This window comes from Camelus dromedarius, chromosome 17, assembly GCF_036321535.1.
Source record: "Camelus dromedarius isolate mCamDro1 chromosome 17, mCamDro1.pat, whole genome shotgun sequence".
NCBI lineage: Eukaryota > Metazoa > Chordata > Mammalia > Artiodactyla > Camelidae > Camelus > Camelus dromedarius.
In genome coordinates, this window is record NC_087452.1 from 31,287,047 (window position 1) to 31,310,241 (window position 23,195).

The window sequence follows — 23,195 nt, forward strand, 5'->3', positions numbered from 1 at the left end:
CATTTCTGGTGTACAAAAATATGGAATGCTTCACGAATTTGCACGTCATCCTTGCACAGGGGCCGTGCTAATCTGTATAGTGTTCCAATTTTAGTATATGTGCTGCCGAAGTGAGCACAAAACTTTACCTACTTTTATATCTCTTTACTTTCTCTTATTTATAATACAATTGTCTTAAATATTCCTCTGCATGCTTTGAGAACATCAGACATTGTTAAAATTTTTGTTTCAACTGTCAAGTATAATTTAGAAAATTTAAGAGGAGAAGGAAAATGTGTCATAGTTTCCAGTATTTTACTCTTTCCTTTGTTCTTTATCCCCTCCTGATTTTCCACGATTCCCTCTTCTGTCATTTCATTTTGGTTTATAGAATTTCCTTTAGCCATTTTTTTTAGAGTAGATCTGTTGGTAATAAAATTTATTAGTTTCCCTTCATCTGAGAATATCTTGATTTCACCACTCATTATGGAGGGATGTTTTTGCTAAATATAGAATTCTGAGTTGAAAGTTCTTTTCTTTCATCTCTTGAAAAATATTGTGCCTTCTGGCCTCTGTTTCTGGTGAGAATCCTGTCTCCTGCTACTCCCCTTAAGAGAGGTATTGTTTCTCTTCCTGCTTTCAAGATTTTTTTAGCTTTCAGAAGTTTGACACTGGTGTAACTTTGCACAGATTTCCTTTTGGGTTCCCTTTTGGGTTTACCTTTGCAGTTTTCTTAGCTTCTTAAAACTATATAAGGTTATGTCTCTTGACAAGTTTGGAACATTTTCAACCATTATTACTTCTAGTACTTTTTAATACCCTGTTCTCTTTCTCTTCATTTGGGAGTTTTTTTGATGACAGTTTTGTTAGATCTTTTGTTACTGTTCCAACAGCTTTGTGAAGCTCTTTTCATTTTTTTTTCCAGTATTTTCTCTTTGTTGTTTAGATTGGGTGTTTTCTGTTGCTCTTTAATTTTAGTAGTTCTTTTCTCTGCCCTCCCCATTCTCCTGTAGAGCTTATCCATGGAGGGTTTTGTTGTTGTTGTTCCGGTTATGTATTACCAGTTCCAAAGTTTCAATTTTATGCTGGGAAGGAATGAAGGATGGGGATAGCTCCAACTTAAAGTGCCACAAACCTGACTTTTCTAACAGAGGTTTAGTAACTTGTCTTGGGTGGATGCTTTTCAGTTTGTTCTGTGCCTTCAGTTAATTTCAGAACTTTGAAATGGTCAGTTTTCATTGTTAAGCTAGTATTTTGGCTGCTTTTCTGGAAGAGTAGGTTCACTGAAGTACTCTGCCATTTAGGAAGTTGATTTGTTTTCCTTTGTTTTAAGTGGTATTATTAACTCATATATATTATTTATATAGATGTATATCTATAATGTAAGTATATGAGTTTGAATCCATTGCTGTCATTGTTTATTTGATGATAAATGCCCCAGTCTAGAGCAGTGAGAGTTCTTTTAGATTGGTTCCTGTGTTCTTTTGATGTGATGCCATGTATCTTTGATAGTTCTAGTCCTTGCCTTCCGGTGTGATAAGATTTCGAGGTTCCTCCTGCATGTTTCCTGCCCCCAAACTTGCAATCTGCCATTTCTCTGAGGAGCTCTTTTTTTTCCCCCCAAAGTTCATATGATATTTAGAGACTACAACCCAGGTTGTGGGGTGCCCATTGATAGCAGATTGCCATTTCTTCTACGTCTTATCCATAACCATAGCTGGAAAGTAACACATCTTTTGAAGAGCAAAGAAGATCGGATGGTTTCATCTAACCTTTACAATTTTAATTTAAAATTACAGGGTTTTTATTTCTTTGATATTATACTTGTGTCTCTTTTCTTTTGGAAATGTGTTGTTTTGTAATTGTGTTAATATCATTACTTACTTGCTTTTATCCTATAAAATTCCTATAGTTTTTTCACAATAATGATACTAACATTACAAATACCAATAGAATAATAGTGTGCAGTTTAAGGTTTCTTTATGATTTTTGCCTTTAAATATATTCCACTGGGGTTTGCAGTCACAATTTTGTGTTTTAAATATGACAGCTTTTCTTTGTGGTTTTGCCACCAACTGTTAAGGATATTTGTTTAAGTTCATTTTCAATTTTTAGAATTTATTTGATTTAAATATTTGATTTAAATTGTGTAAGTATATCCAGAGTACAAAGTCAAAGTGACATAACAAAATTCCTACTTTCAGCCTGATAGTATTCATCCTTTTTATTCTTCTCCATATATATAACTAGTTTCATTACTTTTTATGCTTCTATTCATTTTTTAAAATGTAAAAATATGTTCATATTGATCTCTTTCTCACCTTATACAAAAAACAGAAGCTATAATGGAAGCTGCTCTGTATTTTGTTTCACTTAATATATACTGGAGATTATTCCACATCAGTATGTGGAAATCTCATTCCTTCTTACAGCTGTGTGGTAGCCGGTTCCTTATTGATGTACCCCTGGATTGTTTCCAGTCTTGGTATTACAAATAGTGCTACAGTGAATAGTTCTGTACATGTGTCTTTTTGTATTTTTGCCAGCATACCTTTGGGGTAGATTCCTAGAAGTGGGATTGCTGAATCAAAAGGTAAATACTTATGTAATTTTTCTAGATATTACCAAGTTCTTTCACTAGGGTTGTATCTTTATGCTTTACCTGCTTAATTACAGCCTCACCATGGAGTATGTTGCCAAACTTTGGGATTTTTCCCAATCTGATATCTCAGTGTAGTTTTCATTTGCATTCTTCTAAAATGAATAAATCTGTACATCTTTTCATATGTTTAAGGGCTGTTTGTATTTTTTTAAATAAATTATCATTTCATGCTCATTTTTCTCTCATAATTAGTCTTGTTCTCAGGTTTTAGGTAATTTTTGATGTATGAGAGATTTTAGTCCTTTAACTTACTGTTTTTATTGTCATTGTTTTTTTATTTTTAAATTAGTATGCTGTTTGATGGAATAGGGTTCTTGCTAAGGACCATGACTGTCCAGCCCTGTTATGTTTTAGTGATGGGATAATTTACTTCCTGCTGGCTCACACCTCAGGGATGCTCCCAGTAGTCTTTGTTGGCTTGTTGTATTTCTAATGATAATGTATTTTTCTGCTTTTTTTGATTATAGCCATCCTAATGAGTGTGAGGTGGTATCTCATTGTAGTTTTGATTTGTATTTCACTAATGAGGTTAAACATGTTTTCATGTGTTGTTTCATTTTTGAAAAGAAATAAAACATAATACAGTTTAAGCCTCTTTTGTACTTTCCTTCTAATTCTCTTCTCTCTGTCCACAAAGGTAGCACTGTTAAGGTTGATGTATATTCTTCCCATCCTTGTTTTTATACTGTTATTGATATGCATGTATTTATAAATATTATACTGTAAAGTTTTGTCTTGAAGCCTAAATTGTATCTTGTGCTTTTCATTCTGCATCTGCCATTTTCACTCGATGTGATTTTTTTTTTTGAGATTTATCTGAGTCAATATAGTTCATTCATTTCAGCTGCTATATAGCAGTACTCCATTGTAGGGTTGCCATAATTTATCTTTTCTCCTACTGATTGCTTCTGTCTGTTGCTGTTAGAAACAGTGCTGTGATGAGCATCCTTGTATTTGCCTCCTTGTGTTTGTGTGAAGCGTGGGTTCCCCAAGGGTATACTCATTCAGCAACTGTTTATTGCAGACTTGCTAGCGCCAGGCATTGTTTTGGGCAGTGGGGATACATCAGTGAACAAAACCCCGCTCTTAGGGAGCTTATGTGAATTGGGATTGTTGGATTCCAGTAGATTATCTAATGGGGAAGATAAAAAGACATGTGGTATACTGTCAGGTAGGAATGAATGCTATGAAGATAATGAAAGCAGAGGCTGCGAGTTTCTACTTTAGATGCATACTTATGGAGGCCTTTCTAGTAGCCTTTCTGGAGAGGTGTTTGAGTAGGGCCCTGAAAAGTGAAGCTGTGAATGACACTGGGTAATGAGTCTTTTATTTTTTTAATTGAGTTATAGTCATTTTACAATGTTATGTCAAATTCCAGTGTAGAGATAATGAGTCTTTAAGCTGAGGAAATAACAAATGCAGAGGCTTTGAGGAAAGAACATGGTTAGAGTGAGCAGTGTCCCTCAGTGCCCCTCAAGTGCAGTGAGCAAACGAGGCTGTTTGGGGTGCAGCAGCAGGGTGTGCAGCTGGGGTCAGATCACATAGGGCCTTTGCAGTCTCCCAGAGATTTTAGGTTTTATAACAAGATGTGTAAGGTGATACTGTGGTTAGGCCTTGGACTAGAGAGACAGCAGAGAAGTGGTAGGAAGTCATTAGATAAAGGTAATAGGTCTAGAATTTTCTGATGGATTGGATGTAAGATGTGAAAGAAAGGGAAGAGAAAAAGGGTAACTCCACATTTTTTGGATTGAGCCAAAGTATCAAAGTATCTTTTACTCAGTTGGAGAGTACTAAGGAAGAATCAGATTGAAAATTTAAGTTTGAAATGCCTATTAAGTATCTCAAATATTTGGCATTATATACTAAATTATAATCCAAAGTGATGTAATAGTTATACTCTCACTAGCTTTATGTGATCCATTAGGGTGAATCCCAGACGGATCCCAGCAGGAGACAGCATGTCACACTTCTGCAGTGTTGAGGTTGACTGATAATCAGTGCACAAAGGGAATGTATCATTTAAACAGGACAATTATTTTGTGTGTAAAATCAATAACTTGTGAAGTAAATTGTACATTGAATTTACTAAGTTTATGCTGTTACACCTTGAGTTTTCATTAATTAGATCTTACCTGTTTTTGTTTTGTATTGTTTTTAATTCCAGATGCTGGATCCGGTGTGGAAGAAGTGGAATTAAGCTGGGAAGATTATCTAGAGGAGACAGGGTCCACAGCAGTTCCCTACGGGTCTTTTAAACACGTGAGCAGTAATTTTATTTGCTTTACTGACTTTATCTCTTTTTCTTTGACTCACTGTACCATCGTTAGAGAGTTTAGAGTTATTTTAAGGTTGAGTACTTGAAAGAATCTGAGTGCTTTTTCTTTTTTCTTCCTTTTACCACTCTTATTAAGAAAATGACTTATTGTAAAACCCTTTTTGGTGTTGTGTATTTTCTGCCACTCAAAGTGAACTTGTCTTTTTGGCCAGTCATGAATATTCCTTTATTTTTGGCCAGTCATAATTTGAAGAAAATGGTTTATATTCTTGTACAGGCATGCCTTGGAGACATTGTGGATTTGGTTCCAGACCACCACAATAAGGCAAATATCTCAATAAAGCGTGAGTCACATGAATTTTTTTGGCTTCCCAGTACATATAAAAATATGTTTAAACTAAACTGTAGTCTTTTAAGTGTGCAGCAGCATTAAGTCTTAAGAAAATATACATACCTTAATTTAAAAATATTTTATTGCTTAAAAATGCTAGCCATTATCTGAGCCTTCAGCAAATTGTAATGTTTTTGCTGGTGAAGGGTGTTGCCTGGATGTCGATGGCTGCCGACTGATCAGGTGGTGGTTGCTAAAGGCTGAGGTGACTGTAGCAGTTTCTTAAAATGTGACAGCAGTGAAATTTGTCACATGGATTGACTCTTCCTTTTATGAATGATTTCTCTGTAGCATGCAATGCTGTTTAACAGCATTTTATCCATAGTAGAACTGCTTTCAAAGTTTGAGTCAGTCCTCTCAACCCTGATGCTCTTTATCAACTAAGTTTATGTAATATGCTAAATCTTTTGTTGTCATTTCAGCAGTCTTCACAGCATCTTCACCAGGAATAGTTTCCATCTCAAGAAACCACTTTCTTTGCTCATCCATAGGAGGCAATTCTTCATGCACTAAAGTTTTATCTTGAGGTTGCAGCAATTCAGGCACATCTTCAGGCTCCACTTCTAACTCTAGTTCTCTTGCTGTTCCATCTCATTTGGCAGTTACTTCCTCCACTGAAGTCTTCAACTCCTCAAAGTCACCCATGTGGGTTGGAATCAACTTCTTCAAAGTTGTTGTTGTTCTTCTTCTTTGACCTCTTCCCATGAATCACAAATGTTCTTAAAGGCATCTAGAATGATGAATCCATTCCAAGAGGTTTTCTATTTTCAGATCCATCAGAGGAATCACTATCTATGGCAGCTATAGCTTTATGGAATGTATTTCTTGAGTAATTAGACTTGAAAGTTGAAGTGACTCCTTGATCAGTGGGCTGCAGGATGGATGTTATGTTAGCTGGCATGAAAACAGCATTAACCTTGTTGCCCAATTCTGTCAGAGTTCTCAGGTGACCAGGTGCATAGTCAATGAGCAGTACTATTTTGAAAGGAATCTTTTTTTCTGAGCAGTAGGTCTCAACAGCAGGCTTAAAATATTTGGTAAACCATGTTGTAAACAGATGTGCTGTTATCCAGGCTTTGTCGTTCCACTTATAGAGCACAGGCAGGGTAGATTTAGTATAATTCTTAAGGGCCCTAGGATTTTCATAATAGTAAATGAGCATTGCTTCAGCTTAAGGTCACTAGTTGCATTAACCCCTAACAAGAGAGTCAGCCTGTCCTTTGAAGCTTTGAAGCCAAACATTGACTTCTCCTCTCTCACTATGAAAGTCCTAAATGACATCTTCTTCCAAGACAAGGCTGTTTGCTCTACACTGACAATCTGTTATTTAGTGTAGCACCTCCATTAAGTGTCCTAGCCAGCTCTTCTAGACAACTTGCTGCGGCTTCTACGCCAGCACTTGCTCTTTCACCTTGCACGTTTATGTTACAGAAATGGCCTCTTACCTTCAACCTCGTGAACCAGCTTCTGCTAGCTTCAGACTTTTCTCCTACAGCTTTTTCACCTCTTTCAGCCTTCATACAATTAAGGAGAGTTAGGGCTTTGCTCTGGGTTAGGATTTGGCCTAACCATAAACCTGAATCAGCATATGGTGAAGGGCTACCAAACATAGTAAAGATAAAGCATGGGTATAGGAAGATACTGAGAAGGGATGACTGGCTAGCAGAGCATGGACAAAACTGGTAGAACTCAGATCTCCAGAACAATGGAAATGGATGTACAAGCCACTGGCAAGAGTTTTACAGGACCAAATTTGGCATAAAGGAAGGAGGGAAGACAAGGCTGAAGAAAGAATTAGATATAAACCACATTTGCAAAGAAGAGTCTAAGATAGTGAAAAAGCCTTCTTCAAGGTGCATGTCTAGTGGAGAGAACTGTACCCATTATGGGAAAGGCATAAAGCTTTACCTGGGGCTTCTAGAACAAAAGCTTCAAGCTGATAGGGGAAGGGATGTAAACCCTATTAACCTCAGGGTACAGATGAGGACCCATTGCAGCCTGGGGACAGAACAGAAGAAATCCCACCATCCCTGGCAGACAAGCAGGAATACATGCTGTAACATCAGAGGTCCTCTACAGTTGGGGGAAGGGTAGGATCACTGAGAAGTTTCCACCCTCAAGACCAAGGGACACAGAGTCTTGCTAAGACTGAGACTAAATCTCAGAATGCTTGTCTCCCACTAATGAGTTAGAAAATTGTGGGTAACAGAGGTCTATTTGTGGGGGAGAGTGGAGAGACCGTCATTAAGAAAAGTGTAGTCACAAAAGAGGTATAGTCACAAAGAGAAGATCTAAATCTGAGGGTGGAGCATCAAACACTGAGAGAAAATACTCTATGGTGTATATGAGCTTACACTTTAAATACTAGAATTCCACTAGAAAATCCTAGTGGAATTTGAAGACTCTGGTATTTTGTGAATAACCATAGCAAAAACAAAATCCAAACCCAGCTCCACTCCTAACTAGATTGTTTTAACCTTTTCTCTTGAACTTAAGACCTGAGAAGAAATATGCTAATTTCCAGGCGTAAATGCTATTTGTCTCCGTCTTGATTGTTCCACACAGGTTGTCTAGCTTTCAACCAGAAATTGTGGGGCACACAAAGAAGCAAGAGAGACACAGAGAAGCAAACTGTCAAGAGACAAAGCAGTCAACGGAATCACTCATATGACTCAGATGGTGAAACTATCAGAGAGAGTTTTAAATAACTGTGATTAATTTAATATGTTAAAGGTTTCAGCAGAATAGGTGGACAACATACATGAACAGAAAAGGAGTTTCAGCAGAGATGGAAACTATTAGAAAGAATCTAATAGAAATAAAGAAATGAGAAACATGGTAACAGAGATGCTGAATGCCTTTGACAGGCTTGTCAGTTGCCAGTTGACTTGACACAAATGAGGGAGGAATCAGTATACTTGAAGGCAACTCAGTAGAAATTGCCCACACTGAAATACAGAGAGGAAAAAAAAGAGTGGGGAAAAACTAGACTAGAATACCCAACAGCTGTGGACAATATAAAAAAAAGTCTAATTTGAGTGTTACTGGAATCTCAGAAGGAGAAAGGAGAGAAAGTGAGGAAGAGATAGTGGCAGACAGTTTTCCTAAGGAAATACACTATACCACAGACCAGAGAAGCTCAGGCAGTGCGAAGCAGGGTGAATAATAAACAGCAAACAGAATGCCTCCAGGTACATCATATTCAGTTTACTGAAATCTGACAGGAAACAGAAAATCTTGAAGGAAGCAAGAGGGGGAAAAAGAGAGGCACGTTCCATATAGAGGAACAAATATAAGAATTATAGTGAAATTCTTTTCAAAACTGTCCAAACTAGAAGACAGTAGAGTAAGGTCTTTAAAGTAAAGTGTTGAAAAAAATAAACCTATCAACCCAGAATTCTAGACTCAGCAGAAGTTTCTCCCAAAAGTGAAGGAGAAATATAGACCTTTTCAGGAAAACAAAAATTGAAAGATTTCATTACCTAAAAAAATATTAAAGGAAGTTCTTAAGGCAGAAGGAATTTGATTAAGACAGAAGCTTGGGTCTACAGAAAGAAATAAAGAACAATGGAAATGGCATACATACAAACTAGATATAAAGTTCATTTTTTCTGTTTTTTTATGTCTCTAAAAGTTATCAGTTTGAAACAAAAATGGTAGCAATATATTATGTTTATAGCATGTATAAGTACAGTAGCACGAAGGATGGCAGGGAGGATTTGGGAGTGTATGGTTATAATGTCTATGCAGCACATGAAGTGGTATGGTATTATTTGTAAGCAGACTGCAGTTAATTAAAGATGTGTATTAAAACTCCTCAATTTTAAAGATTTTTTAAAAATTAAGTGCTTCCTCAGTGTTGTATACTAGCATTCTGCATTTCCAGAACTTTTGCATCGTCTCAAAGAGAAACCCTGTATTCAGGGTTTCTCCCCCTACTCTCCTCCTCTCGCCCCTAGTAACCTCTGTTATGTTTTCTGTCTCTATGAATTTGCCTGTTGCACTTAAGTGGAAGCATACAATATTTGTCTTTTATGTCTGGCTTTCCTCTTCCATTTAGCACATCTTTGTACTTGTAAAGACTTTTTTTAGTGGTTGCCCTTGTTTTTGCAGTATTATTTTACAACTAATCCAAGTGCTCTTTCAAGTAATATATTCCACTTCATGATAGTGCTAGTGCCTTATAGCAGAGAATTCCCAATTACTCCCTCCTGGCCTTTATAACATTAGCATTCATTTCACTTATGCATAAGCTATAATCACCAAACAGTTTGTTGCTATCATTATTATTTTGAGCAAACAGTTATCTGTTAGGTCAATTGAGAATAAGAAAAATTAAAGATTTTATTTTGTCTTCATTTATTCTTTTATATATTTATTCTAATGCTCTTCCTTTATGTAGATCTAGTTTCTGACCTAGGTCCTCCTTTCTGAAGAATTTATTTTTAAATTTCTTGTAAGACAGGTCTACTGGTGACAGAGTTTCTCAATTTTTATTTGAGAAAGGTCTTTCTTAATTTTGCTGAATGCAGAATTCTAGGCGGTGTCTTTTTTCTTTAAGTAATTTAAGTATTTCATTCCACTATTTCCTTGCTTGTATGGTTTCCAAAGAGGAGTCTGATGTAATTTTTATCCTTGCTTCCCTATTGGTAAGGTGTTCTTTCCTGTCTTCTTTCAAGAGTTTTTCCTTAGTCTTTGTTTTTCGGCAGTTTAAATATCATATGCCTTGGTATAGATTTTTTATATTTATACTACTTGGTATTCTCTGGGCTTCTTGGGTGTGTGGTTTGGTATCTGTCATTAATTTGGGGAAATTATCAGTCATTATTGCTTCAAATATGTCTTCTATTTCTTTCTTTCTTCTTTCAGTATTTGCATTACTCGTATGTCACACTTTTTATAACTGTCCCACAGTTCTTTGGTATTCTTTTCTGTTTCATTCTTTTTTCTGTTTGCTTTTCAGTTTTGAAAGTTTCTATTGACATTTTTTCTAGCTTACTGATTCTTTGCTTGATGAGCCTAGTCTTGTTGAACCCATTGAGGCATTTTTAAAAAATTGAAGTATATTTGATTTACAATGTTGTGTTAGTTTCTGGTATACAGCATAGTGACTCAGTTTATATATATATGTCTTTTTCATATTCTTTTTCATTATAGGTTATTACAAGATATAGAATATAGTTCCCTGCAGTATACCATCAAGGCATTCTTCATTTTTGTTACAGTGTTTTTAGTGTCCAGCGTTTCATTATTATTTTTCCTCAGAGTTTCCATCTCTCTTCTTGCCTTATCCATCTGTCCACTCTTTTCATTTAGAGTCTTTAACATATCTCTGCCATATCTGAGTCTGGTTCTAATGTCTGCTCTATCTCTTTAAACTGTGTTTTTGTCTTTTAGTAGCCCTGTAGGTTTTTGTTGAAAGCTGGGCATAATATACTGAGTAAAAGGAATTGAAATAAATGGGTCTTTAGTGTAAGCTTTGTGTTCATCTGGTTAGGAGTTGGGCTCATGTTACTGTTGTAGGTGTCAGAGGCTGAAGTTTACTTTGTGTCCTTTATTTTGTCTCCTCTGTTGTACAGGAACCCTCTTGATGTGGTGGTAAAGGTATAAGGGGGAGGGAAAGCATTCTCTAGTCCTAGGATTTGGTCTTAGTGTTTAGTGAGCCTGAGTTGTACATAGCCTTTCCCCTGTTTCAGAGGCTAGGTAGGGGCTGAAGTTAGGAGTTCCCTTTACCCTAGAACAGTTAGGCTCTGGTAAAAGTATTGTTGGTTAGGGTCTTGTAAAATGGTTTCTCTTGTGGATTAGTCTTGTTAAGAAGAAAAGAATGCTTTGGGTGTATTTCAGAATGCTGCTTCCTCTTCTTTCTGCCAGAAGTACAAGGAGATTTTTCTCTGATCTTTACTATGAAAACCTGATAGGACTCCCAGAGGAAAACTCACAAAATTGTGTGGGCCCCCTAAGAATAGGCTTCCATGGAGTTTTCACCTCTCAGTCTTGTCCATACTGAGCCTCCAGCAATTCATTCATTACAGTTTGAGTTTTCCTACCTTGGTCCTAGTCCTGCGGGGGTTTCTGCTTTCGGTCTTCTACTTGGTCTGGTATGGTGTAGTTTTCTGTATTTGTCTGTCTGTCTCTCTCCAATTTTGAGGACAGCAGTTTTGCCTGGTGACCTCAATTCTCTGCTAGATCTAAGAAGAGTTGTTGATATATAGTTCAGGTTTTTTCCTGTTAGAACAGGAGTTCCAACATCCAAAATCTTTAAGTGTCAAGTTGAAAACCAGAAAGAAGTTCTATATTGCTTCTCTGTTCTCTATTTCATTTATCACCACTTTTAATCTTTATTATTTCCTTCCTTCTGCTAGCTTTGGGTTTAATTTACTCTTTTTCTAGTTCCTTAAGAAGTAGTTAGGTTGTTGACTTGAGATTTTTCTTTTTTTTTAGTGTAGTCATAATACAGCTATAAATCTCCCTCTTAGCTGCTTTTGCTGCCTCTCATAAATATTGATGGATTTTTGTTATCATTTGTCTCACAGTGTTTTCTAATTTCCTTTGTGATTTCTTTTTTAATCTGTTGGCTATTTGAGTGTGTTTAATGTCTACATATTTGTGAATTTCCTAGTTTTCCTTCTGTTACTGAGTTCCAGTTTTATTCCATTGTAATCAGAAAAGATATTTTGTATGATTTTTGGTTTTTGCCATAACATTATGGTCTATCCTGGGGAGTGTTCTTTGTGTGCTTGAGAGGAATGTGTATTCTCTTGTTGAATGGCATGTTCTCTATGTCTGTTAGGTCTAATTGGTTTATAGTCTTGTGCACATCTTCTGTTTCCTTTCTGTCTGATCGTTCTATCCGATATTGATTGTTGGGTACCCATTTGTTTAGAGATCACTGCAACCTTGATACAAACCTGATAATATTTCAGAAAAGGAAGATTACAGGGAAGTGTCAGTCATGGCAACTGATGCATAAATAGTTTCATACAGAATAATGCCAAACTGAAAGTAGCTATATTTTAAAAGGATAATACATCAATAAGAAGTTGATTTTTCTGGGAATGCAAGGTGGTTTAACATTTGAAAATCAACCAGCCTAATTCACCATAGTAGTAGAATAAAGGAGAAAAATCACATTATCATCTCAATATATAAAGAAAACTATTGATAAAATTCCACATCCACTTATGATAAAACTCTTAGCAAACTATAAATGGGAATTTCCTTATTTTGATGGAGTATATCAATAAAAAAAATCTACAACAGACTTTATTAATGGTAATGGTACATCTTTCTTTTTAATATGAAACAAGACAAAAATGCTGCTTGACATGATCTGTTTGATATTTTTTGGAGGCTCTAGCCAATACAATAAGGTAAGAAAAACAATGAAAATGTATAAGAATTAAGAAGGAAGGAGGAAAAGTCATTATTTGATGAATAAAATAATTTACAGATATATTATTAGAATTAATAAGTAATTTAAGCAAGATTTTTAGATACAGGGTCAATATAAAAAACTCACTATACTTCTGTATACTAGCAACAAACAAAAATTGAAATTGAAAGATGTGATTTACAATAACAGAAAAAACATCAAATGACTAGGAATAAATGTAACAAATATTTGCAAAGAAACTTCAAACCTTTATTGATACAAGTTAAAATAAAGGCATATACCTTTTTCATGTAATGAAAGACTCACTATTATAAAAATGTCAGTTCTCCCCAAATGGATTTGTAGATTTACTGCAACCCAAGTCAAACGCCTAAAAAATTTTAGGTAGAAATTGACAAACTGATTCTAAATGTTTATGTGGAAAAAAGGAGCAAGGATAGCCAGACACAGCTAACAAATAAGACAGAATGAGAAGACTTAAAAAAAAAAAGGAACAGACTTGCTATACTAGATGCCAAACTTAAGACAGTGTTGTGCTTCTCTAAGGAAGGGCAAATCAGAAACATCCACTTTTGTGGGACACTTGATTTAACAAGGTAACAATTTACAGTGGTGAGGAAAGGTGCTGGGTCTTGAAACAAGTAAAACCTGACCCCTACCTAATAACACACACTGAGATTAACTCAAGATGGATATTAGTTCTCAGTATGAAAGGCTTCTAGAAAATTATATACTATTGTATCTTATGACCTCTAGGGTAGGGAAAATTTCTTTAAAAATACAGAAAAAGCATTAACTTTTTAAAGGAAAAATATCGGTGAATCAGACTATTAAAATTAAGGCCTTCTGTTTATCACTGTCAAGAAAGTGATATTTGTACTACAAGTAATTGATGAACTGAAATCCAAAATATAGACTCAATAAAAAATTGACAATAAACATAGGCATTTCCCAAAAGGAGAAATCTAAATGGCTAATAAATAAAAAGGTTCTCAACTCCATTAATAATCAGAAAGTGCAAATTAAAATCACAGTGAGATAATACATGTTTCAAAATGGTTAAAAAGAAAAAGGCTGAAAATCAGTAATGTTGGTTAGGATGTTGAAGCAACAGGATTTCTCATACACTACTGGAAGAGTAAACTGGTGCAGCACATTGGAAAACAGTTTGGCTGTATATTTCTATTACAGGAATCCATGCATCAGGTGACACAAAAATACTCATATAATCATGACAGTATTATTAGTAGTCTTCCAAAGCTGAACTACCCAAAGTACCTACAACTAGGAGCATTAGAATGGATAAATTATAGCATTTTGTATAATGGAGTGAAATATACGGGAATATATACAAGAGTGAAAAGAGATAAAATACTGTTACATGCAGTAACATGAATGAATCTCAAAAGCAGTGTTGGGCAAGAAAGCCCCATGCCGAAAAACAGTCATACTGCGTAATTCTAACATAGTGATAAAACAGAGGCAAGGGTAAACTGTAGTGGTGTAACTCAGGTTAGTGATTACCTCTCAGGAGTACAGCAGGTAAGTGATTAGAATGGGGAGGTGGTTTTACACAGAATGTGGGACTGTCCTTCTCTGTCCTCTCCTTTCCAGGTTCCCTCACTTTCCAGTGGTTGTGATGGCCACGTGCATTTAGTTGTCATTTCTCCGTAGTCTCCTCAATGCATGACAGTTTCTCATTCTTTTTCACGGCCTTGACACTTTGAAGTGCATGTCACATACCAGTTAATTTGTATAAAGTTTGTCATTTTGGGTTTGCTTTTTCTCATGATTAGCTTGAGTTTATGCATTTGGCAAGAATGTTATAGAAATGATGTTCTTTTCTTATTTAATATCAAGGGTATATGATATTGGTGTTTTAGGACTGTTGATGTTAACTTTGATCAGCTAGCTAAGGTGGTGTCTGCCAGGTTTCTTCACTGTAATGTTATTGTTTTCTGCTTTGCAACTAATAGGAATTTTGTGGGGAGAATATTTGAGATTATGCAGGTATCATAGTCATCATGGTCACTTCAGCATCCATACCTCTTATTTCAGTGCGACACCACAAGGTTCATTCTCATCTTCTCCTTTTCTTATTTTTGCTTCTTCCTCCCATAGTGAGAAACTTGGCTCTCACTATCCATAATACATTTATTTAGTTTTAGTATACACATCAGTAGTTTCAGAATTGCAGACCCATACTTTTGTGACCATATGATTTATCATGTATATTAAGACACTTTTGAGAGAGATAAGAGGTGTTAATATTATTCAAGGATAACAGGTGTAAACACAGGCTGTTTGAGGGAAACTGGGAAGTATGGCTCCCTTGTATAATAATAAATATTATACTAATTTATTACCAGTATAACTTATTTTTGTCCTTTACCTTTTCTAGCTTCATAAATTTTCTTTTTAATGAACCAAAAGTCACTCTTGAAAACTTAATGTGTTGAAGGTTGTTAGAATGGTAAACATTCAGTGATTTATATACTTAATAGAAAACATTTTCTATAATCATAATCGACTGCTTTGGTGAAAATATTGAGTTCTATTAAAACTCCTTCAGGTCAAATGGAACAGAGCATTATTACTGTTTGTCCCCTGTTTTGTTTGGATCACTCCTATGAGTTAAAATTGAAATTTCTCAAGTTTCTCTTGAGAAGAGTTTTTTGCATTTAGTGTTTCAGAATTGTGAATGTTGATCAAAAAAATGCTCATTTGAGATGCTTTTATGGTGGTTAATAACATTTTCCTGTTCAGGTGGACACACGTTTGCAAAATGGATTTGCTCCTGGGATGAAACTGGAGGTAGCTGTGAAAACAGATCCTGAAACCTACTGGGTTGCCACCATCATTACCACCTGTGAGCAGTTGCTCCTCCTCCGCTATGATGGCTACGGGGAGGACCGGAGAGCAGACTTTTGGTGTGATATCAGGAAGGCTGACCTCTACCCCATTGGGTGGTGTAAGCAGAACAAGAAGACCCTTGAAGCCCCAGAAGGTAATGAGATACTTCCCATGAAGACGTGGTATGGTACTGCTGTAGGAAAATTTGGACTGTCCACAATCTTAAGGTTTTTAGTCTCCCAACCACAGAGGTCTCCCTAACTTCTTTGGGTTAGCATTTTGGATGAAAATATTTATAAGGAATTATGTACGTTTCCCTATTTTAAAAAATTATTTTCGGGGAGGAGGGTATATATAGCTCAGGGGTGGAGCACATGCCTAGCATGCACAAGGTCCTGGGTTCAGTCCCCACTACCTCCACCTAAATAAATAAATAAGCCTAATTACTTCCCCCCAAAACAAAATAAACAAACAAAAAACTCAAAAAAAATTATTTTCTGTGCTATGTAAGCCTCAGGCTTTTATGACAATCATAGGGAGCATCAGTTGCTTATTACCCCATAGGACTGTGAGGTTCTCTGAGTTGGAGACTTGCAGGTCTGGTTGTCTTTTAAGTACACTGGGCCAGATTGAGTCTCCTTCTGGTTTTATTATCCCTCCTTCCTATCACTCACAAGTGATCTGGGACCTATGAACTATTAAAATAAACCAGTTGAAGCTCCCTTTTGGGAAAGAGCAGTACTGGGAATAGAATCCAAATTAAGCAAGACAGAGACAATAGGACAAAAGAAAGAAGAGTGATATAAATGCAGAGAAAGGGAATAGAGGCTGCAGATTTAAGAAAACTCAGGACCTTACATATTTTTCTTTCAAATTCTTATTTTGATATAATTTCAGATTTACAGAAATATTTTAGATTTGCAAAAATAGTATAGAAAATTCTTGGGGACTTATTGCCAAGTTTCCCCAAACACTGACATTTTACCACATTTACCTTATCCTTCTCCGTCACTCCCTTTTCTCTCTCTTTCTCTCTCTCTCTCACACACACGCACCACACACATGCTTTTTTAATGAAGCACTGAGAGTCAGTTGTAGGTATGATTCCCTTTTACTCTTAAATACATAAATATACTTCTAAAACCAAGGACCTTCATGAATACAATAAAATAACAAAATCAGGAAATTAACTTGATATAATACTGTTATCTAATCTATAGACCTTGTTCAGTTTTATCAATAATGTTTTTATAGTAAAATGTTGCTACAGTAAAAGAAAATCCCAGGTCATGTGTTGCAGTCATTTGTTGTGTCTCATAAGATTCCTTTAATCTGTGATAGTTCTGCAGGCTTTCTTTGTCTTTAATGACTTCGACATTTTTGAAAAGGCCAGTTTTCCCAATAATATTCATTATGTCCTGGGCCCAATACTGTTCATTATTTCCCATTTCTTTTCCTGGTCCAGGATTTAGTCCAGGATCATGTATTGCATCTGGCTGTCATGTCTTTTTGGTTTTCTTAGCCTTTCTTTTCTTGGTGTTGATGTTTTTGAAGAGTACAGACCAGTTATTTTATAGAATCTCTCACAATTTGGGTTGGTCTATTTCCTTAGATTCAGATTGTGCACTTTTGGTAGGAAAAATATGGAGTGATGCTGTGTCCTTCTAGTGCAGCATGCCAGGAGACAGATGCTGTTGGTTTGTCCCGTAACTAGCTGGTTATATTAACTTTCATCACTTAAGTTGGTATATGCCAAGTTTTTCTACTGTAAAATTGCTTTTATGGTTTTTAATTAAGTATCTTGTGGGAAGATACTTTAAGATTATTACTCTTCAAACTTTACCTACTCTTTTTAGCATCCACTGATAATTTATATCTGAAACAATTATTACTCTAATGATTACCAAATAGTATTTTATAATTCCTTCTACATTTCATAATTGGCTTTGTGCTATAGAAAGAGCATTCCCTTTCCCCCCATTTACACACATACATTTACATATGCATGTATGTATTTAGGTATATATGTCAATGTAGACGCATGTCTTACTTTATTCAATATATAGATTATTTATAATCCTTTACTATCATTTATTTATTTATTTACTTACTTATTTTTCTTTAACATTTTTTATTGATTTATAATCATTTTACAATGTTGTGTCAAATTCCAGTGTATCATTATTTATTTTGATGCTCATACTGTCCTAGACTTGGCCAGTGGACACCCCTTCAGGCTGGCAGATGTGTCCCTTGTTCTCTTCCCGTTATTCTTCAGTAGTTTCTGGTTCAGGAAACTTTTCCCTGCCTCAGCCCTGAAATCAGCCATTCCTCCAGGAAATCTTGGGGGGTTTTTTGGTGAAGAATCGTATTTAGAAATGCAGATCTGGGAGTTAGGGTCCTGGGGCATCGGTGGGCTTCTAGTTAGCTAGCTAGCAACATTTTGTGAAGAAGCAATGTAAGAGGAAGCTCTAGAGACAGGATGCTGCCTGGCCTCTCATCTCACTTTAAGAGTGTAGGAGACTTCACCTCATTTAAACATGTTGAAAATGATTTCAGTTGAGTCTTATACAATGTAGGTTAAGTTATTATAACAAAAAAAGAGGAAAAAAAGGTAGAATAAAATCCTTCCAGGGAAACATAACCACAAAAGAGATGAACAATATGTCATGTGAACAACAATATGAACAAAAACATTTGAAAACAAAGTAAAATAAAGTAGTAACAATGATAGAGCAGTGAGAAAGTCATAAGTAAAATATAAAAATTTAAAAATGAGATAATTGGAGAAAAGGAAAATTTGAAAAGAAATAAAAGTAGAAGGTAGGCAAGAACTAAATATTAAAAAAAATACTAGAAATAAAGACTAAGTTAAAATGAACACAGGAAAGAATCAATCATGAATAATATCTGAAGAGAAAAAGGTGAAAAGAGGAAAAAATTTAAATACAAAAAGAAATGAAGAAAGAAATAAAAAGGACTTGGAAAAAATAACATAGGTTGGCAAAATTGGTTCAAGATTCATAAAATAGAAATCCCTGAAGATGAAAATGAAAGCAATGAAACAATAAAATATTGTAAACTAAAATTCAAGAAAACTACTGAAATAAAATAGTACTTAAAATGCATATTGAAACGGCTCATTATGTACCAGGGGAAATCAAAGGAGGACAGCTGCATCAAGGTGTGTGTTGGACTCTAAAGCAAAATAAAAATCCCTTGGTTATGTAGGCAAAAATACTAAGTTTCTTGAAAAGGAAAGAAAACAAGATTGTCATCAGACTAATTGACAACACTGCTTTATGCCAGAAGACAATAGGGTAACACATGTAAGAAATTCAGTGGAAGAAAATATGAAGCCAGGATTTTATGTCTTGCCAAACTAAACTTCAGGTTTAAAGGACACATATAAACTGTTAAGAAGATGTCAGGATTGAGGGAATGTTGTTCCCATGAGCCCTTCATAAGAAATTCACTAGAAAATGAGCTTCAGGAAACCAAAGGAGTAAAGAAGTATTAGCATAAGAACTGTTAGTGAAACACTAAATCTATATACATTGTAGAACTTAGAACTAAATGGTGGTTATTAAGGAAGACAGTATAGTATGTAATGGCTACCTGGTCTGACAACATAAACACTGTATACCTATAAAAAATATGGGACAACAGTAAGGAGAACATGTGAATAGTGGTATAAGCTTACTCATTGCTCCTTCTTTTGTTTGAACAGGTTTATTGCATAGTAATTTAACTAATTGCCTTTTAAGTGTTAACTGGGATAAAAGGCTATTACCTGAAATGAGTTGCTGAAGAAGAGGAGAGGTTATAGCTAACTTTAGTATTGTTTATTAAAGAAAAGAAATAGAAAATAGTCCAAAAGTAGAAGAGACTAAAATTGTTATATAAAGATATTACTGTAAAGGTAACCAGAAGAATAAAACCTTTGTAAATGCCAGAAGATTGATTTTTAAAAAGAAAAATTATATATTCAAATAAAATAGATCATATAGTGAAAGACTGTACACACACACGAATAATTTATATAATATTTAACAGTATTACAGAATTGAGGCCTGACATTCTGACAATGTAAAAAAGTTAATGGGCTTACTCTTCTATTAAAAGTATAGAAACAGTCCAGGTTGTCTCACAGAGTAAAACTCACTTCTCTGCTTTGTACAGTAGACATACCTAAATGGAGAGATTCTGAAAGAGTAAACATAAAAGGAAGGACTAAGATACACAGACAAATGCAAATAGAAGAGAAAGTAGGAGCCTCAGTCTTGATATCTGACAAAGGTAGAATTCACATCAGAAACCATTATAAGAGACAAAGAAGGGTACTTTATAATGATAAAAGTTGCCATTGCTGATTAAAAAAAAAGAAGACAATCCATCTACAGACAGCCAAGGAATGTTCTCCACACATCTTAACAGTATGAATAAAATGTGCATAGAATGAGGGAGGAGGAGAACGTATGAATGTGTGTGTGTGTTTGTGAACTTCATTTTTTAAAAATAAAGGAATAAACCATTTAAAAAAGTTAACCTGTGGGGAAAGAAGGGAACAGAATGAAGGGGACAAGGATAAAAGGCAGATTTTCTGCATGTACCTTATTTTGTAGATTTTAATTTTGAACCCCATATTTTATATAACTTATAAAATAAAATTTAAATTTAAAAAAGCACTTTCTAAAACACAAAAAACAGATAAGCCTAACTGTGTATGGAGCTTGTAAAGTAACTACACAGAGAAGAACTATTTCAGTGACTTTCAAATGCAGTTATTTAAAAATATATCCCTAGTAGAGATATGCCGGAAGGAACCAAAAAAATGCCAAAACAACAACTCAAGCTGTTTTTAGTAATCATATTGTTGAAAGTAGAGTTGATGTTATTTTGGAATTATTTTTTGTATATTATGGGATAGAGCATATTAATAATACAGTATATAATTGAGAACTAGGATTTTCAGCATGAGAGAAAGGAAACAAAACTTAGATGAAGTTAAGTGAAAACATTCTCTTCCTGAATTTGTATTGAAAGTATCTTAAGATACAATTTAGGGAGGGATGGTGTAGCTCAAGTGCTAGAGCCTGTGCTTAGCATACACAGAGTCCCAGGTTCAATCCCCAGTACCTCCTCTAAAAATAAGTAAGTAAACCTAACTGCCTCCCCCCACAAAAAATAATAAATAAAATAAAAATTTTAAAATTTTATTGTTTCTAGACACTGAAATGGCTTAAAAACACTAAATAGCATTAAGCACCCTCAGCACCCCAATTATGATCTCTAAATACCATTTTCACTGAAACCAACTAGGACTCCTAGGAGGAGTCTAGGAGCGGATTCCTGGACTGGGTCAGGACATGTACAAGATGGTATATCTTTTTATACCAGAAGTGAAAAAGAGAGCAATGACTGTTTGCTATGGTTATGTAAAGGACTCTGGAGCCAATCTGAAGAATCTCCTTAAAGATAAGACACTTTTTTTTTAATAGAATGCAGTATTTTTTAAAGTTTTTAAAGAGGGAGTGGTAATTAGGTTTATTTATTTATTATTATAATAATTATTTTTTTAATGGAGGTACTGAGGATTGAATCCAGGACCTTGTACATGCTAAGCACATACTCTACCACTGAGATATACCCTCCCTCTCAAAGATAAGACAATTTGAGCATCAATAGGACAATAGCTGCAGTGGCCTGGAACATATATGTGATTTAATCTATAACTTCATCGTGAAACTTCTAAGCAAAACCCTCATTGATCACCTTTGGAGGATGCTAGGGAACTGACTGATAATTTTGAAGGCTGGTAAATACAGAAAAAGAATAAAGAGAATCAAGCAAATATCCTGTCTTCTTTTTGTGATCAAATAGTTGAAGAAGAGAAAATTTTCTTTGTGAAACTATTTCGGTTAGTAAATGAAGAAGGGGGATAGACTATCAGTTTTTAGCCTGCAATTAATCATTGTATCTATGTAGTGACCATTAAAAGCTGCTAACATCACAGAAGAAGAGATAACAGGACTGAAGTGCCTCTTAATGAAAAGATACAACTCTACTTATGAAGTAATCTTGTGGTTTCCCCCTCCCACCAAAGAGTTGAGTCTGAACTCGATCAAGCCTCTCGATCTAAATTCTGAGTTATAAAAAATGTAGAGGACAGTAGAGCAGCTGGTTACCACAAGGAGTGAGCAGTAAAACCAGACTGAAAAGTTCTATATAGGACAGAAGGCTAAGCCTCTTAAATATTGTGATAAAAAGAGGGAGCGTGAGGAGGAGAAAGAATGTACATATTAAAAGAGATTTAGTTGCTATTTTAACCATTTGCAATAAAGAGATCTTATTTGAATCATGATTTGACCAAACAAATTGAAAAAATCATTTTTGAGAAATTGAGAAAAGTTGAACATGGACTAGATATTTGATATTAAGGAATTATTGTTAATTTTTTAAGGTTGATGTTAATTTGGTTATGTTAAAAGTTATTTTCTTTTAGAAATACATACTGAGATTATATTAGATGAAATTAACACAGTATCAGGAATTGGTTTCTAAATAATCCATGGTTGAGTGGGGGTGAAATATGTGAGAATATAGATCAAGGTTGGTAAAAATAGCTGTAAAAGACCAGGCATTAAAGTATTTTAGGCTTCCCAGGCCCTGTGGTCTCTGTCACAGCTGCTCAACTCTACCTTTGTAATGTGAAAGCAGTATGTAAACAAATGACCATGCCTGTGTTCCAATAAAACTTTGTTTACAAACATAGACAGCAGATTGTAGTTTACTAACAACTCCTGATCTAGATGGAAGGATTGATTATGAAGTGACAGTTGTTGATGCTAGTGTACGTGAGGATTTATTATACTGTTTTCTCTACTTTTCTGAATGCTGGAAATTGTAATGAAAAATAAGTAGGTACCTTTTGGATAAAATTATACTCACAGGGAGTTGGAATTAGTCTCTTTGTTTTGGATACAATTCTTATTAAACTAACCAGGAAATAGCCCTAACTGGAGGAGGATTTCTTTTTTTTTTTTTTTAAGCTTTCAAAGAAGCAATATGTTGGACTCTTATTTAAATATTAAAATGACAAATGCATGTCTAAACCATTTTCACTTGTTTAGTTTCTCTGTATTCTGTTTCATTTAGTTTCTCTGTGTTTTGTGACTGACAATATGAGTAATAGCTCATTTATTTCTTCTTGTAGGCATCAGAGATAAAGTGTCTGATTGGGATGCGTTTCTGCAGCAGACCCTGATGGGAGCATGTAGTCCTCCTGTTCCGCTGCTAGAGGGCGTGAGTATTATTGCTTCCGCAATCAGTGTGGAAAACCCTTCTAATCTTCAGTGATATATCCTGTCCGAGGAATCTTAAAATTCCTCATTGTTTACCACTCCAAGGCAAATAAACATTATCACTACAGACATAGGCATGGGTATTGGGAGGTTTAAACTTACTCTCAGAGGTTGCAAACTGGTGGCTTGTTCAGTGTCAAAATGTTTTTGAATTAGTTGCGAACACATAAAAACTTAATTTTCCAGATTCTTTCATGCAGTGAACCTTTTTGAGCTCTCACTTGGAACTGAGCAAGACGTTGACTCAGCTTCAGGATGGGCATATTTAACTCCCTCAC

The 23,195-nt window shown here is 35.2% G+C and overlaps 1 protein-coding gene and 1 non-coding gene across 11 annotated transcripts in view; one reads left to right on the forward strand and one right to left on the reverse strand.

The window, feature by feature from the left end:
* SFMBT1 (Scm like with four mbt domains 1) overlaps window positions 1-23,195 on the forward strand; it is a 102,349-nt gene that overhangs the window by 50,332 nt on the left and 28,822 nt on the right. For all 10 annotated transcript variants that reach the window (XM_064496447.1, XM_064496448.1, XM_064496446.1 and 7 more), the window contains 3 exons: window positions 4,806-4,900; window positions 15,467-15,707; window positions 22,770-22,858. In XM_064496447.1, the coding sequence (XP_064352517.1) occupies window positions 4,806-4,900; window positions 15,467-15,707; window positions 22,770-22,858 (425 nt within the window). The remainder of the gene's footprint in view (window positions 1-4,805; window positions 4,901-15,466; window positions 15,708-22,769; window positions 22,859-23,195) is intronic.
* On the reverse strand, window positions 15-118 carry LOC116158397 (U6 spliceosomal RNA). The gene has a single exon (XR_004142702.1). It is a non-coding gene; the product is annotated as a U6 spliceosomal RNA (small nuclear RNA).